The sequence below is a fragment of the Hippoglossus stenolepis genome, chromosome 15, assembly GCF_022539355.2.
Source record: "Hippoglossus stenolepis isolate QCI-W04-F060 chromosome 15, HSTE1.2, whole genome shotgun sequence".
Classification (NCBI taxonomy): Eukaryota; Metazoa; Chordata; class Actinopteri; order Pleuronectiformes; family Pleuronectidae; genus Hippoglossus; species Hippoglossus stenolepis.
The window spans coordinates 14,664,812-14,680,462 of NC_061497.1; the positions used below are offsets into that span (position 1 = coordinate 14,664,812).

Consider the following 15,651-nt stretch of genomic DNA (forward strand, 5'->3'; position numbering starts at 1 on the left):
TGTTTTTATTGATGAGTGTTACAAACTAATTATTCATCGTTTTATCAATATAATACATATTGAGTTCGGGCAAGAGCAATTTGTACTTTAATTCCCATCGGTGCCCCTGAAATTCTTCATAGAAATGCTCCTCATTCTTTTTTTTGGAGTACTGGGGTATACAAAAGATGGATGCACCTGAACTGATGGATCAGAATTCTTGAACCTTTGTTACGCCCCCCCCTGTCTGTCTGTCCATTGGTTTGTTTCTTTGTTCATTTGTAAGCAGGATTACACAAAAAGACAAAACAGATTTCCATTAAATTAGGAGGGAGAATGAGAAATTGGCAAAGTAAGAACCCATTCAATTTTGGCACAGATCCGTACAACAGGGCGGATCCAGTACTTTTTAAAAAATTTGAAATCATTCTTTAACTATGTGAGATAGGATGTTTTTCTTTTTTTTTTACATTTTCATCAATTTCTCAGGGGATAATTTATGGTTCTTGATAAAAAAAAAAAAGAAAATCTGGCAAAGTTCGGGACTGATATTTATGAGTGGGTTTAATTTGGTGTGTATCCAAATAAGAATCTGCATCTGATGGATTTAAATTAAGTTTCTTAGTGAAGGGATGTGATCCACTGAGTGTCGTTCTCGTAGAAACACCTCTCTGCATAATGCAACTCTAGCTACATCCTGTAATGTCACACAGATGAGGGTGTGGAGATTTGACGCTCAGCAAATTAAATCCATACAGGTAAATCACTCCCTCGTGCTGCTGTTGTCACACTTCTGCTCTAATCGTTGTGTTTCTGCACAAGAATGTTTTATCAACCATGAGCTGGAGACAGTTGCTGCTATATGCTTCCTCACGTCTCCTCATATTCATCACTGTTGTTTGTTTATTATTTTTTTTTGTTGTTGCAATGAATGATGCATGGATGACAGATCGGTAGCAGAACATGTCTGTGTTACTGATCCTGTCGACGGTGAGAAGCAGCTCTAATGACGAAAACGTCACTCCGCACCAGCAACGCTCAGAAAGCGACTGTCAAACAGCTCCGCGTGTCTCGTTACGGCTCCGGGGTTTTTATTTTTAATTTTAGACGCATGTGGAGTAAACATGATGGGATGTTCTGGTGCTGTGTTCCTCACAATCATAACCTGGAGAGGCAGCTGGATTTCTTGGAAACAAGAATCCAGGTTTCCAGGCTCCAATGTATCTGCTTCTGTCCGAACCATCAGTCATGAGTTTGGATCGGTCTGTGTCCTCAGAAGAAGAACAAACGACAGGAAGCTACAGTGTCTCAATGGTAATCACAATGAGAAGTGACGGTTCATTGACAACAACAGCTTCTACTGAAGAGGTTCATCAGAAGTGGAGAGTATTTATATATTTTTAAGGAGCTGCAAAGAATGGATCTGACGACAGACAGTCACCAAGTAGCTTGTGACAGCGTCTGCTCTTTACCAAGAAGTTTCCAACAAAGCCTCAACAAATGATTCTGTTTAGACTCTGATGCTGATATTTATATAAACATTTTCCAAAACCAGCACATCAGCCGATATGTACAGTGTATTAAAAAATGGCTGTAATTCCTAATATGATGTTTTAAAAACCCTTATGACAAAGACATGTAACTGAGGCTTTACTAAACTTTATTATAAATAACTATGAATAAAAAGAACCAACCAAATATATAGAACTTGAATTAAGAAAACTATTTTATATACAATTTCTGCATTGTAAATAAAACGCTTTTATACCGCTTTTATGTGAAAGGCTGATAAATCGGCTGTGCTCTTGTTCTCTGGAACAAACCATCTGATGTGTCACTTTAACTCAAACATTATCAGACCTGACGTCGACCTGCTGCAGCTGGTTTCTCAGATTTTGGTTTGTTGGTGTAAATCTTTTATCAGACGTCTTGTTTGACAAGAAACAGATTGTCTCAATAAAATGAGAAAGATGTGTTTCCACTTCAACTAAACAAGCGATATCATCAGCAGTGATGCAACAGTGATATACTGGTGCACCATTTGCGCGCAAGCATTATATTTGATTTATATTGAGTGACAAGAACATTTCTGCTGCAGAAAAATATGTTAGAGTTTCCTTGTTTAATCCAAACCATGGCTTTGCAACATTAGTTTCCCAGATCCAATCCAGCATCATCCTGCTTTAACTAAAACATTACCTCTATTAAACTTTACTGACACTTAGTGTGTGTGCCTGGTCCGGTCACACACTCAGAGTTTGATCCTTTAATCAAGTTTTATGATGGGTGTTGTAGGATTAATTTAGTCGTATGAGTCAAGTACTAATAAAACTCTCGCTGGTTCCTGCCGCTTCTTAAACGTAGGTAGAGTGGAAGAAAACACGACTACTGGGAACAATTAGAGCTTTTAGAGGAAAGGAGACATAAATTCTACTCTAAGTATTTTGGGCACCGGTGGGATTCAGCAGTGGGGATGAAAACGGAAGTCTGTAAAAAGGTAAAAACGCTTGAACAGTCAACAGTTTATGTTACAGCTCATATAATTTGTTCTTACTGTGTATGTGAAGAGTAAAAAGGGGAGAGCAGTCAATCCAGTTACTGAATGTTTTAATATAAGGGGATGGTCCTTCTTGTTTGGTAATTACGAGGTTAATCAAAGTTCTAGTGCTTACTCCATTTAATAAAAATAATTTCTTTATAATCTTGATTAACGTTGGAGAGTTTAAGTGATTGAGGTGCAAACACAACCAACACAAACAAAGGACACAAAGGCTGTATATGGCCACCTCTATGTTTTAGTATTAATAATAATCACTGTTCCTATGGTAACGTCTGGCATCAACACCACGAAGTTTTGGAGCGACTACAATAGAATAGTTTGAAAACTCCAGGGCTGCTCTTTAGTCTGGATGTGCAAAGAACAGATGTTTGGAAACAACGATGCAGTCATTCACTTCCTGATTGGTCGTCATCAGTCACGATTTGACTACCAGCAATGAGGCAGCAATTTACTTTCCACCATTGTTGTCTCTCGTTTGGAGGATTTTCTGTAACTAAGCAACCAAATGCAGAGTAGACAATCTGCTTCCAGATTACATGTGCACGTGAATGGCCATGTGATCTTCAGGTGTGTTAGCGTGAACAAAGAATAAACGGTTGTTTTTCTGTTACAGCACGACAAACTTAAATCAAACCTGACAGTAATTAGTCGTTTGAAAAGTGCTTTAAATCATTGACTTTGAGTCGGTACAAATAAAGCTGCAGAGAAGGCAGCTCATGCTGTTAGGAGCAGGTTGTGGAAACTGATTTATTTCCACCACTTCAGCAGTGGATGATGATTGTGTTGCGATTTTTCTGTAAGTCTTACGTCTGTGGGTTTGGAGACTGGACTCAGGGCCGTGTCCTGGTTCCTCTTCTCTCGTTTAAAGGAAACTGAATCCCAGGTACACAGGATGATGATAGTTTGATCTCTTTCTCCTGCTTCACTGTTGCTTTGGCTCCTGAAGTCGTTTTTTTCCTCCTCGTTCCCCTCTTAGTGTCGCCCTGACGCTGATGGAGAGTTTATTGACAGCGTCCCTTTGCAGTACAGTGTTGCAAGTAATGGACATGGATTGTTGGAGCGTGTTGAGCACAGACACACAATAGATGACATTAACTTATACGGGAGTGAAGGGCAGCTCGATGCCAAGCTCATCAGCGGACCGAGACCGTAAATGATAGAAGCTGCGACGCCGACAGGGACGATGGATGAATGTCATGTCACAGACGAGGGCTTGTGGCAAATAACTGGTAATTCTCCAGATGCTAAATGATAATTCTGTGTTTTTGCTGGTTGAAAAACACCTGATTTATCTCATGGAATATTTCCAGAGACCTGTTTTATATTTAAGAAAGTATTCGATCAGTATGCTACTGATTCATGTACAGACAATGACATATATAATTGATTTTTAAACATCTCTGCAGCAAACAAATATTAAAATGAGCTTTAGTTACCTTTTCGTGAATGAATTTAAATTGTAATCAGTAATTGCGGCTTGTGTAAAGGTCTGGGCAGCGTCCTACATCAGTATTTCTATCTGTACTTTCCGTAAAAGTCTATTTCTGATTTAAGATTTTCTTTTTTTCTCCCAGTCCTCCTGCAGATCACTTCTGAGGTCTGAGATATTTTTAGGCTGTCGTCTTGCACACGCAGCATGTTTAAGATCCACCCGCAGATTTTCAAGGATGTTGAAGTCAGGGGGACCTCGAGGGTCGTTAATAAAACCTTCAGCTCGTGTGTCTTGAAGTGTAGAGCACAGTGAGGTAGGAATTTGAATCATTGCTCTGTTGTAGGAGCCGACCTCTTTTCACTCTGACTGCGGGACATTTGCATCCACATATTTTGTTTCTCTCTATCTGTGCCACAGTGTTTTCTGGTGTGACAGCCACTCTACCTCAAAGCAGAATATTTCCACCCCTGTGCGCAACATTCAGCAAAGGGGTGTTTGGAGGTGTGGTGGTTTAGTGTTTCTACTTCTGTAAATAAAAATATAGAGAGTAAAAGCACATGATCATTTGAAGGCAAGCAGATCTTAATGTCTGTTTGCTGCTGGAGCTGTATCTTTCATTTCCTCTCCAAAAAATTGGATAGATTCTATCAAAAATAATACATTTTATTAATTGTGAAACTGTGTGATTTGCTTATTTCCTTCATTCGTCCCAATTTACATGATTCATTACAGACCTTTCTGTAAATTACCAGATTATAGACCTATAGAAAAAAGATTAGCATTGCAACAGTGTTCACAATTAATTACGATATATTATATATAACAAAAATATTTTAAATGTCTTATAGTTTCCCAGAACCCAAATTTAAGTCTTACAACTTCCTGCTTTGTGTGATACACCAACGGGACGGATTCATTATCCAAGAATCCATTGATAACAGAGCTCACTTTATATATATATAGAAACTATTAAATGACATTTGTGTTGATTTAGTTGATAAAATGTGAGGATCTGTTACTTTTCTTTGTCAAATATGGCAGAGAAAATTTAATATTTAGAGTTTGATTGTTGTTTGTGACAAAACAAGTAGTAAGCATCACCTTGACTATTGACAAATTGAAATTTGTAGATTTAACCATTTTTCTTAATTTCTGTTGAAGAAATGAACAGATACTGAAAACAATACTTCTCTGTAGTCGTCTCTGTGAGGTGCAAGTGACTCAATGATGTTCAAAGAAACAGCAAAACCACTGATTTTTACAATATATTTAATTCGATTTTTTCTTACAAAACAATTCCCCCATAAACCAGACCACACAAAATGCATAAAGAAAACTGTACAGTCAGTTTTGTCATGTCGGAAACCAGTTTTTAAACATGAACAATGTTATCTACAACAGTGGCTCCTATAAATGTCTATCACACCAAGCGGTTCAGCTCTGCAGCCCCTTGTCTGGAGGGTCGGAGGAGAGGTACAGAAATAGTCGTGTGACACTGAAGGTAGATCCCAACAAACAACATGAGCTTAGCCAATAACGTAGTTATTACATCAGCGAGCGCGGGCGCGGCCTCTTTGTTCTTGCTCTCCTTGGCTCTAGTAGCGATGTCAAACTGCCGAATCGACCTTAAGAGTTAAGCTGACAGACGTGACAATGAGAGGGCGGAAAAGTGACGTTTTCACAAGCAACTGTAAACTGTATGAGACGGTGAGAGATCACTGAGGTCGATGATAATCATGTTGATGATCTATTTTCATTACATGCATTTCTCTGAGCTGTCAGATACTGTGGATAACGCGTCCGAGCCGTCGGGGAGTGACATTGAATGTGACAGTGACTGTAGGAAGCGTCAGAGCCTGAACCTTTTCACAATAAGATTTTTTTCTTTTCGTTGAAAAAAACCCCAGAGAAAACTGGGCTACCCATTCGACAAATTTCAATTCAGGTTAACATAAATGATGCTATATTATTTCTCTCCTCAGTGCAACAGTGGTCTAGGAAACTTGGTCAACATCATTACGTCATTGCCTTCAGAAGGTTAATCAAACAGGCTTTCATGCCAGAATGGTTTTCATGGCAGATTAGCAGCAGATATCTAAATCACAAACAAGAACGACAAATCTGTTTCACTCCTGTGTTTACTTTTTTTTTTTCTTACAAAGCTTGCTTTCTACCCTACACATCGCATCGGGGGAGTTACAGGCACAGCTACCTATTAGAAGAAGATGATTAATATTTAATTTGGGCTGTTGTTTGTTTGTGTAATGGATAACATCCATGAGCGGATATTCCCCCGTTCACAGGACTCCAGCTGGTGTTACAGTCGGACACTTTTCTTACAATCCCACAGAACTTTTTGTACATTAGAGTTGGACTTTGACCTGTTATTTTGTGGGCAGCCGAGGCCTTCAGAGATAAATGTGAGTTTAATATCGTTTGATATTGACCTGCCAAAAAAAAAAAAAGGATCAACAACCGCAAAATCCCAGAGGCTGTGAGTATTTGTGCAGTGATACACACTGTGTACAAGAGAGCTTCCCACGTTCAGTTTCAATCACATTTCGGCTCGAGAAAATAACACGACGAGTGTGCTGTGATGTGCTGTGATGAGGTTGAGACAACCTCGCAAAGTGAAGCAATAACAAGACATATTTAATACATATTTAAACACTATTTCTCAAGTGTCATTTATCTGTTTATCTATTTGAGATTTTTTTGTTCTGACAAATCAATTACTTAAATTTCCCAATTTCCGTTATTATCATTTATTACAATCGCGCTAAAAAGCCTCGGTACTATTCTGAGCAGCATTTAGATTAATGTGAGTTTGTATCTGACACATTGATAAGATTACATTGTGAAAGGTGGACAAACCAAACATTTAACAGAAAGGATCTTGTTCAGGATCTTTTTTATAGTTAAGACTATCTGGTCAATTGCAGTTGAGACAGCATTAAACAGTAGGAGAAGAACAAGAAGCACAAGCGTCTCACAGATTTGCTGCAGACTTTGAATTAATGTTTGAACAACAAAGACGATATTATCAAAATGAAACCGTTGATTCAATCCTGCTTTTGAACAGACGACAAAGGTACGCCCATCTACAAACCAATCAATGTCAAGTCAAGATAAAATATGTCGAACAAACATTTAGTCAACTTCATACATAACTATGATAACCAAAACTAACCTTGATCACACTTGCGTGAAAACGCCCTCAATTACTGACACAATACAAGTTGAACTGGGACATTGGACTACACAACCACTCTCTCCTTTACTTCAACACAATCTCCGTCTGAGTACAGACAGCAGCGAGCAGCGAGCACGTGGACTCGATAACCGCAAAGTGTTTTTTGGTTGTTTTTCTTTTGGCCTGTCATCCAGTTATTTTATTCAGCCACTGGCGACGTTTGTCATTTTAACCGGGGAAAGCGACAATCTCTACGCTAATGGGATTGCTAATGAGAAGGAGAGAGAAGTCGTAACAGATTTGTTGCTGTTGGAGGGTTGTGAGATTTGCCCACGCCGGCGTCAGAACAGAGTCAATCATCAGTTCGACCGAGTAATTTTTCCCATTCGCACGCTCCAGTTTTTCACTTTCCTCCGAGCCGCTGCACTGTGGCTCCATTAAAGAGAGCAGTGCTGCACGGAGAGCAGGCTGCTGTGGACACAACACAGCAGAGTGCATGAAAGAGAGGATCAGATGTTATCAGCTTTATTTCAGCCGATACTGATCCATTAAAACAAACCCGGATCGACCCCGATACAGATGTTTGGAATCAGCTTGGGACATCTATAAAGACAACACTGTTTCCTCCTTTCATGCTGTAAATGAGCCTCAGTGTTACTGTGTATTTAGAAGACTAAATTAAAACTGATTTCATCTAGCAGAAAGAGGACATTATGTTATCGTGGACTATGGGATACATTTCTTGCTTCTAGCTGTTCTGTGCTCAGCCTGAGAAGCTGTCAGAGTCATTTTATTTGCTAATACCAGCGGAATGTAGAAATACACTTTAAGAAGTATAATTCCTCAACTCTTCACTTTAATTTGGTGACAATCTTATGAGATTAGAAATGTGGATTCTGCCCACAATGAGAAAAATAGCATCTTATTTGCTTTTATCAAGGCGGAAAGTGGATAATACTGAGGGCTGAATATTCAGGGCTCTACAGCGAAAAAACGAAAAAGCCGATACCCTTCAACTGACATCCGTTTGATCCAATATCCATCAAGTGCGTTGCCCGAGTATTGATGTATAGATCTCAGCACTACTGTCACTTATAGGAGACACTGTGGTCCCAGTACTTTTTCTAAACATTAATTTATTACATCTACAAAGAAGCAGAACTGCTCTCTCCTGCTAATGGATCATCATTGTGATGGTTTGTGTAAATGACCAAAGCAAATAACACAAAAAAGACAATGTTCAACCACAGAGAGAAAATAAAATCTGCCGGTTGGTTTTATGAATGAGTTGCTGGTGTTTTTTATTTTGAGACGAGGTTTATGAAAAGTAGGTTCGTTATATTTACGTATTGATGATAAACGCGCCTGTACAGTTTTGTAAGTTAACAGTATGTATGAGTGGAAACAGCTCATGTCTATAAAAATGTATCCGTTCTTTTAAAACAGGCGGCAGGGGTTTGAGATACAGTTTATATTTCTCCTGTGGTAATTTACCGAATACAAATGTGGGACCCAGGAGCAAGTTTTCTCTTCTTTCTGCCAAAGTCCTGTTAGCAAAACTGAATCATTACCAAATGAAAAGTATATGTCTACCTGCCTCCGAGTTTGATCTTGACGCCCGGCTTTCTGGGAGGATGTACAAATGCTCACAGCCAGTCAGATTGCAGAGTTGATGCTACTTTGGCACGGCCTCAGCATGTGGGTCAGCATAAACCGAAGTCATTACCCTGAGGGAATCTGCTAAGTGGCATTTTCAGGCTCCACAGCACAGAGTCGTGCTGCAGGCACAGAATAACTGTGAGAGACAGCGTGGGACAGATTATACCATTCCGAGAGACCGCAGGGTAGAGACTGCGAGCGAGACATCCATTGTCGACGGCTAATGGACCAATCGGGCTCTTTGGATAGACAATGTAAATAGAGGGTGTTACACGTGTGCATAAAGCCAGCCTCTTCCGGTGTGAGGAGAAAGAAAAGGTTCAGAGGGAGGATACGGGACAATACCATGACGGAGGCGATGGACGGATGAGTCGGTAGCTTTTTAAAGGACTCAGAGCACACAACACTAAAGGCAGACGGGACAGACAGACAGTTTGTGGTGATTATATGCAGCACTGGTGAAAACGACAAACATTGTTGAGATGAACAGAATTGGAAAGCTTTTTACTCTAAAAAAAGTGAGCATTGTGCATAGTTCATAGTTCGTTAATAACCCCTCTTCAGGTACCTATTTGCTGTGATAACATGGAAGGAAGTGCAATAATGTACAATTCTTTATAGTTAAGTGCACATAGATCACTGTTGCACTGAACGGCATTGACACTTTCTCCCAATAGAAATATCACAACAGGGTTTCTTAATGTTTTTCTCAATTACTCTATTTTTTTAGTGTACTTTAGTTACAATAAACCCAGGTGTGTTTCCCTCGCGCTCAGTCCCAGGGTTGAGTCCACATCTTGTTTTCATAGAAATCTTTATAATAGGTAATTTGGCCTGATTTTTCCTCTCTTTTTTTTTTTTTTGTCTTTCCCTAAACCTACGTCCCCTGCTTTGTTTTTTTTTTTCTACTCATACCTCGCCGACCCAGACAACTGTGTTCCCTCTCTTGATGTCTGACACCTCGCAGTGTGGCGTTCTCTGTTTGCCGTTCAGGACAAAGAGGGACTCGGCCGATGGCGTGACCAGATACTGTCCGAACAATCCGCTTGAGACCACCACTCTGTTGGGGACGCCCCAGGGCCAGGCTTGGGGGGCCAGGGGCTCCTTCAGGCTCCGGAGAACCTCAGCGCGCCCCGAGGACAGATCGGCAAATAGCAGGTCCGTGCCTGAGCCTGAAGTGGCCACCACCATGTGCTGGTTGGACTCAGTGAAAGAGGGCTGGAAGACCAGATCGGAGACAGCTACAGGCCCCTCCATTACCTGGTTCAGAGCCAGCTCCCCCTGGAACGACACTGTCTGAACTGTCAGCTTGGAGCTCACGGGATCGGATGTCACAATGTAGCGGCCGTCCGGGGACACGAAGGGCTGCCCCGTGATGTTCGAGTTGGGACCAATCACGGCGTCCGTCACGCTGTCGATGAGAAGCTGGGGCGGGGCGTGCAGGCTGTTCTTGCTCTGGCATTGGACGAAGTAGAAGCCGCTCAGATGTGTGTAGGCCATGCTGACGGGTATGCAGCTGAAGTTCTTCAGGCTGATGGTCTTGACGCGGTGGAGGGTCTCCAGATCAATCTTGTGTACCGCAGGTTCATTTTTGAGGAAGACAAAGGCAAACCTGAATCGACAAAGTTCAGAGGAAAGGTTAATAGCCTTTCTAGATTTCTCTGGGCAGTGATTAATACCCATCGAGATTCTCATTAGAATTCTCATTTGCTCTTTTCTCCTTTACTTCAGCTGGACAGCTGTGATGAGTGAGCAATGAGGTCGCCTCTGTTTTAAGGTCAGAGGTGGCTGAACATGTGTGTGTGTGTGTGTGTGTGTGTGTGTGTGTGTGCGTGCGCTGATTTACCTAACGTGAGTGATGATGAGGTTGGTTGGAGGAATGAAGAAGTCGTTGACTCTCTGGAAAGTTGTGCGGACGGCTCGATGGACTTCTCCAACACTGGCTTGAGGAATTACCTGCAGAGAATGCATAGAACGACATGAATACAAAAACAAAGGTATACACTTTTCAAACTGAGGTGCATGTTCCCCGGTGTGGAGGGAAGACAAATCTTTCTGAGAAGAAAAATCTCCAAAAACACACATTAATTACCCCATTAAAAGGAAACAATCCCAATCCATCAAATCACTGTAATCTCACTGCTGTCATAACCACACCCGTGACCTTTTAGCTTCATTGAAAACGTCCTGTAGCTGTTTTTCTGTAAATAAAATAAAGGCTCATATCTCAGGTCGTGTCCAGGTGACGTGCTCATATATCCCGGAGCAGATAAAGCATCCTCCTCACTGATGGTTGTCTTAGGGGCACCCGGCCCAGTAAAAGCCCCATCTCTCATGTCATACACCTGGCACTGAATCAGCATGTTTGTAAAGTGCATCCGTGTTTGATGGGCTCCCGAGGCACCGCCTTGTCCGTGACACACGCTTCATCATGCATGCCTACATGATCAGGTCACAGACAAGGACGGGCGGGATGGTTTATGGGAACTTCACATGTGACACCGCGCATTTTTCAAGAAGCACAGTCAACTTCTGCACCGTGATGCTACTTTTCCAGAGTGCAACCAGCTCTTTCCCCCCTCGTCGTTTTTTTAAAACCGTCGCACTCTCAGAGAAACCCCCGGCTCATTGAAGTGGTTCTGGGTTTCCAACACCTAGGCAAATGTTGCTAGAGAGCATATAGAATATTCTTTTAAAAGGAAAGAACTGAGTGTGAAATCTATTTTGATGTCTACACCCACACCACTGAAGTAAAACCTCTACCTGATGCACAGCGGGGGGGCCGAACTCAACACTCCTTCCTCAGAACTACCGAACGCAAGGAAATAAAAATAGCAGTTTTAGTTGCCAAAGTTGTTAACTCTGCTGAAATATATTCCTCTCGAATATTTTATCCATTTTTAACTATATAGATCATCTCTTTTTTTTCTTCCTCTCTGCTTGCAATACATAAAAAGAGTCCTCGTTAAAGGAGCGGCCATTACAGCGGTTGTAGAACACAATGGCGGGAGTTAATGAGGTTCAGTGTAGTATCGCTCATGTATTATTAGGGCAGCTGCTGTGGTCTCCGGGGCTGCAGGTGCTCTCAACTCTAATGCCCCCGGTTTCCCTTTGTCATTGCTCATCCTTGGAGTTCATATCCATGCATTCAGCAACGAGGCCCGATTGAGTTTTTGCTCTGCTCCTGTCTCATACCTGAGGGGGATTTCGGTTCTGACTCAGTTGCTTTTTGCTTTACAACAACGTTCACAGAGGAGTAGCCCCCCCCCCTCCATCTACCCACAATAGATCCAAATGAGATGGCGTTTCTCGAATGCCCTGGTGTATTTGTGTCATCTAGGAATTCAAATGAATCTCACAAGGCACTTTACAACAACCGGATGCCGCGCATGTTTCTCGGGTCTAGAAAGCGAGGGCAGAATTACTTGTTTTGTTGCTGCTGGGGAGCAATAAAGGGACTTAATGGGTTCTGTGGAAGTCTCTGGGATTGTTACTCAAGATCAATGTTCAATGCCGAATTTAAAAATGTGAAATTAAAACTTTGTGATTTCCTCCCAGAGGAAAGTATTATGGGTTTGTAAATCTATGCATTTTTGATATCAGACAATGGTCCAAAGTCCGTTTCAGACCCTCCTGCATACAGGGCTGGTAATTGAACGTCACAGAGTACAGATAACTGTCAAGTAATAAACGTTAATCAACAAGCGCTTCAAATAAAACAACAGAATACGTTGTTTGTAGCTGCCCTCCAGACAATATAGCACTGATATAGCACTGATTTCTGATCCAAATCAGTGCTATTATAAAGAACTGCTACAAAAATAAAACTGCCTTAAAATATTACATTGGCCATTTTATGCTTCCATAGTGACGAGCCAAACAAACAATTTCCTAATTTGACACCTACAGTTAAAGTTTGGTTAGTAAGTATGAAAATGATTTGGTTGTGGGAGGAGCCTGGTTTGAGGTTAGGTGATCGTCATGATAAAAATCATAAAGATCATGGTCCGAAGAAAACAATGACGTTTGCTGGTAGGTGGGAGAAAGGAAGCTGTGGTCTTCTGTGTCAAAGTCTGACATTCTGTCTGCCCATCAAACTACCCCAACCTCCTCCCTCTGTGGACTTTGTTCCTTTATTTCAACATCACACTGTTTCCTCTGTTGCTCCCAAAAGAAACAAGTCAGAGATGTTTGTCCCTTACACATGAGCATGGAGGAAAGCCTCAGTGTAAAGGGTAAGTAAAAGGAGAGAGGGTTGGCTGTATATGATGTTACTGATGTCCCTGCTGTCAAGAAACAAACCAGGGATGTCGTGAGACCACTAGGCTTTTTTTTTTTAACTGAATTTTCTACTAAATGACATGTATAGTTTTGTATAAAAAGAGGCTTAAGTTTCTGGATGATAGATTAAAAACTAATGCGTAAAAATAAGGTATTTATACGACACAATTCAAAACCAAGTAACAGTGTCATTCACATTAAACAGAGCTGGCAGTGGGATTAACTGAGGAAAAAAAACCTAGTTTCCTGTTATGCTAAATAGTTGTTGTGGTTCATTTTCTAATAGCGACGATGATCAGTCTCAAACACATATTTGGCAAAGCTAACAGAGAGATAAATGGGCTCAGTCCAGCTGGGAAACACTTTGCCCTTGTGTGTGAGAACGCAGAGAAACAATATGGCCGTGAGTTAAATGTCTTCCTGGCACGTAGACGCAGCGCGGACTGACAGCCTGAAAGGCCATGTCTCTCTCCGCTCAGCAGAGATTCCTCCATTTGTCTTCTCTAATGAATTGACAATCACACTCCCTCTGATGTTTACACAGAGATATTGAGCCATCCCAAAACTTGGCTGCTTTAAATCACCGCACAGACACACAATCGCATGTCATGTGTGCACAAATTAACACGCACGCTCACACTGACGCACACGTATGATCCGCTGAAGCGAAGCGGTGCCGGTGGCGGCGACAGGCTGCTGCCCAACAGGTCAATTACATTCAGTCCAAATGATAATGACATTATCAGACCATTTATTTGTCGTGTGATCCACGTGGCCTCTAATCCATTATGCGGTTTCCCTGCAATTGCATTTTTGAGTGATTCATGCCCCGCTCTCTAATTATTCATTACTCCTGAACGACTGCGGGAAACCGGGAAATGAATTAAACCGAAAAACAAAACAAAAAAGGTGTTTTTCTGCAGTTCAGACAGCACACACAAAGGGAGAAATGTTATGCAAAGCTGCTTTCAATATTCCGATTGTTTCAAATTATATGAGGAGGAAATTGTTTTGTTTGTGACAAAAAAAAGGGTCTTTGCATAGAATTTTCTGCCTCATTTAAAACTATAACCTCGCACAGAAGTTTAAAAAACAACTCAGAAAGGAATTTACAGCGAGTACACCCACTCAAAACCTAAGCACAGGCAGTATACGTGCAAACACACGAGGCCTGCTTGGCTATGCAGATTGTAAATCAGTAGAAAACTGTTACAGCCCACTCACACACACATGGTTGTTTCTTTTACTATATTGTGTTGCCAGAACATAGTGGCACCTTTAGATCCAACACAATCTACCACTACTGTGTGACACTTGTAAGTGTCTTCAAAAACATTTATGGAAATAATAGTGTTAAGTGGAATTATCACACCAACATGAAGTGTTGTGTGTTGAACCATTTGCAATCAATAACAGCTACACAACCATCGATGAACAACTAATAATTCACAGGAAATCTCCAGTGTTAACAAACCAAGAATGGCATAAAAAAAAAAATCATTATGTATTCAGATGATTTTCTGAATCTGAAATCAGTCATTTCACTGTGAAGAATTATACATTTAAGAGTGAATCATCCCTCTGCAATCCTCACGTCGACAGATCATCCCCCAGCAGTGACGACGGAACACAACACCTCACACCAACATAATGGGATCCTTCCCTCCAATGGGACACAGCAGAACAATAAACATGTTTGTGTCTATTACAGAGATTACAATGGGATCCCTCGGTGGCTTTACCTGTAGCGCCGTCCTCCACACGCACACACACACGCACGCACGCACGCACGCACGCACGCACGCACGCACGCACGCACACACACACACACACACACACACACACACACGCGCACAGTAAACACTAGCCCCATAAAAACAGCATCATCCCTCTCCCCATGGACGCCGGCTCTGCTCCCTTTCCCTTCCCCTCCACCTCGTCGACCCTCTCTGACTTGTCCTCTCTCATCGCTCGTCTCACCCAATCCCCCGAGGTGGATTAAATACAACCACACCTGTGATCATTTCTCATTTGTGAAGCCTCTAACACCAGCGGTCCGAGGGGACGCCGGGTACAAGCCGACAGTGCCGCAGCTGTGAATTGCTGTTTTGCTGGCTTAGTAAACGCTCCGGAACGTGCACAGGCTCAATGTTGTCACGCACATAAACAGGAGCACGGGTACAAAGCTGAGCTCAATTAGTTATGAGATGCTGTTTTTTTCTTGCTTAGTGAAATTTTTACATAGATTATATTCAACCAGGCAAATAATCACTCACCTCAGTTCCCAAATACATGCATAGAAACAGTAGGAGGTGTGGAAAGAGAGAGACAGTAATAAAGAGGGGCTATTTTGTTCTTTTAAAGCTGCACTGTGATAGATTGCATGTTAAATAAACTTGCCAGGTATAAAAATGAGGCTGCGACAACGGTGAACTTCCTGTTCATTAATCAACGGCTTCATCAGATACAGGAAGTGACAAAATAAAACTCAAAGCCAAAATACCCCCAAATTACTTTTCCCCCCCCAACAAACAAGGCCTTTAATCC

The 15,651-nt window shown here is 41.6% G+C and overlaps 1 protein-coding gene across 1 annotated transcript in view; it reads right to left on the reverse strand.

Annotated features, from left to right (window-relative positions):
* Window positions 1–5,223: 5,223 nt before the first annotated feature.
* The window catches only part of LOC118121701 (follistatin-related protein 4), a 67,233-nt gene continuing 56,805 nt past the window's right edge, over window positions 5,224–15,651 (reverse strand). The window contains exons 11-12 of the mRNA XM_035177758.2: window positions 10,670–10,779; window positions 5,224–10,435 (exon numbers count right to left, since the gene is read on the reverse strand). Coding sequence (XP_035033649.2) covers window positions 9,733–10,435; window positions 10,670–10,779 — 813 coding nt within the window. The 3' untranslated portion in view covers window positions 5,224–9,732. The remainder of the gene's footprint in view (window positions 10,436–10,669; window positions 10,780–15,651) is intronic.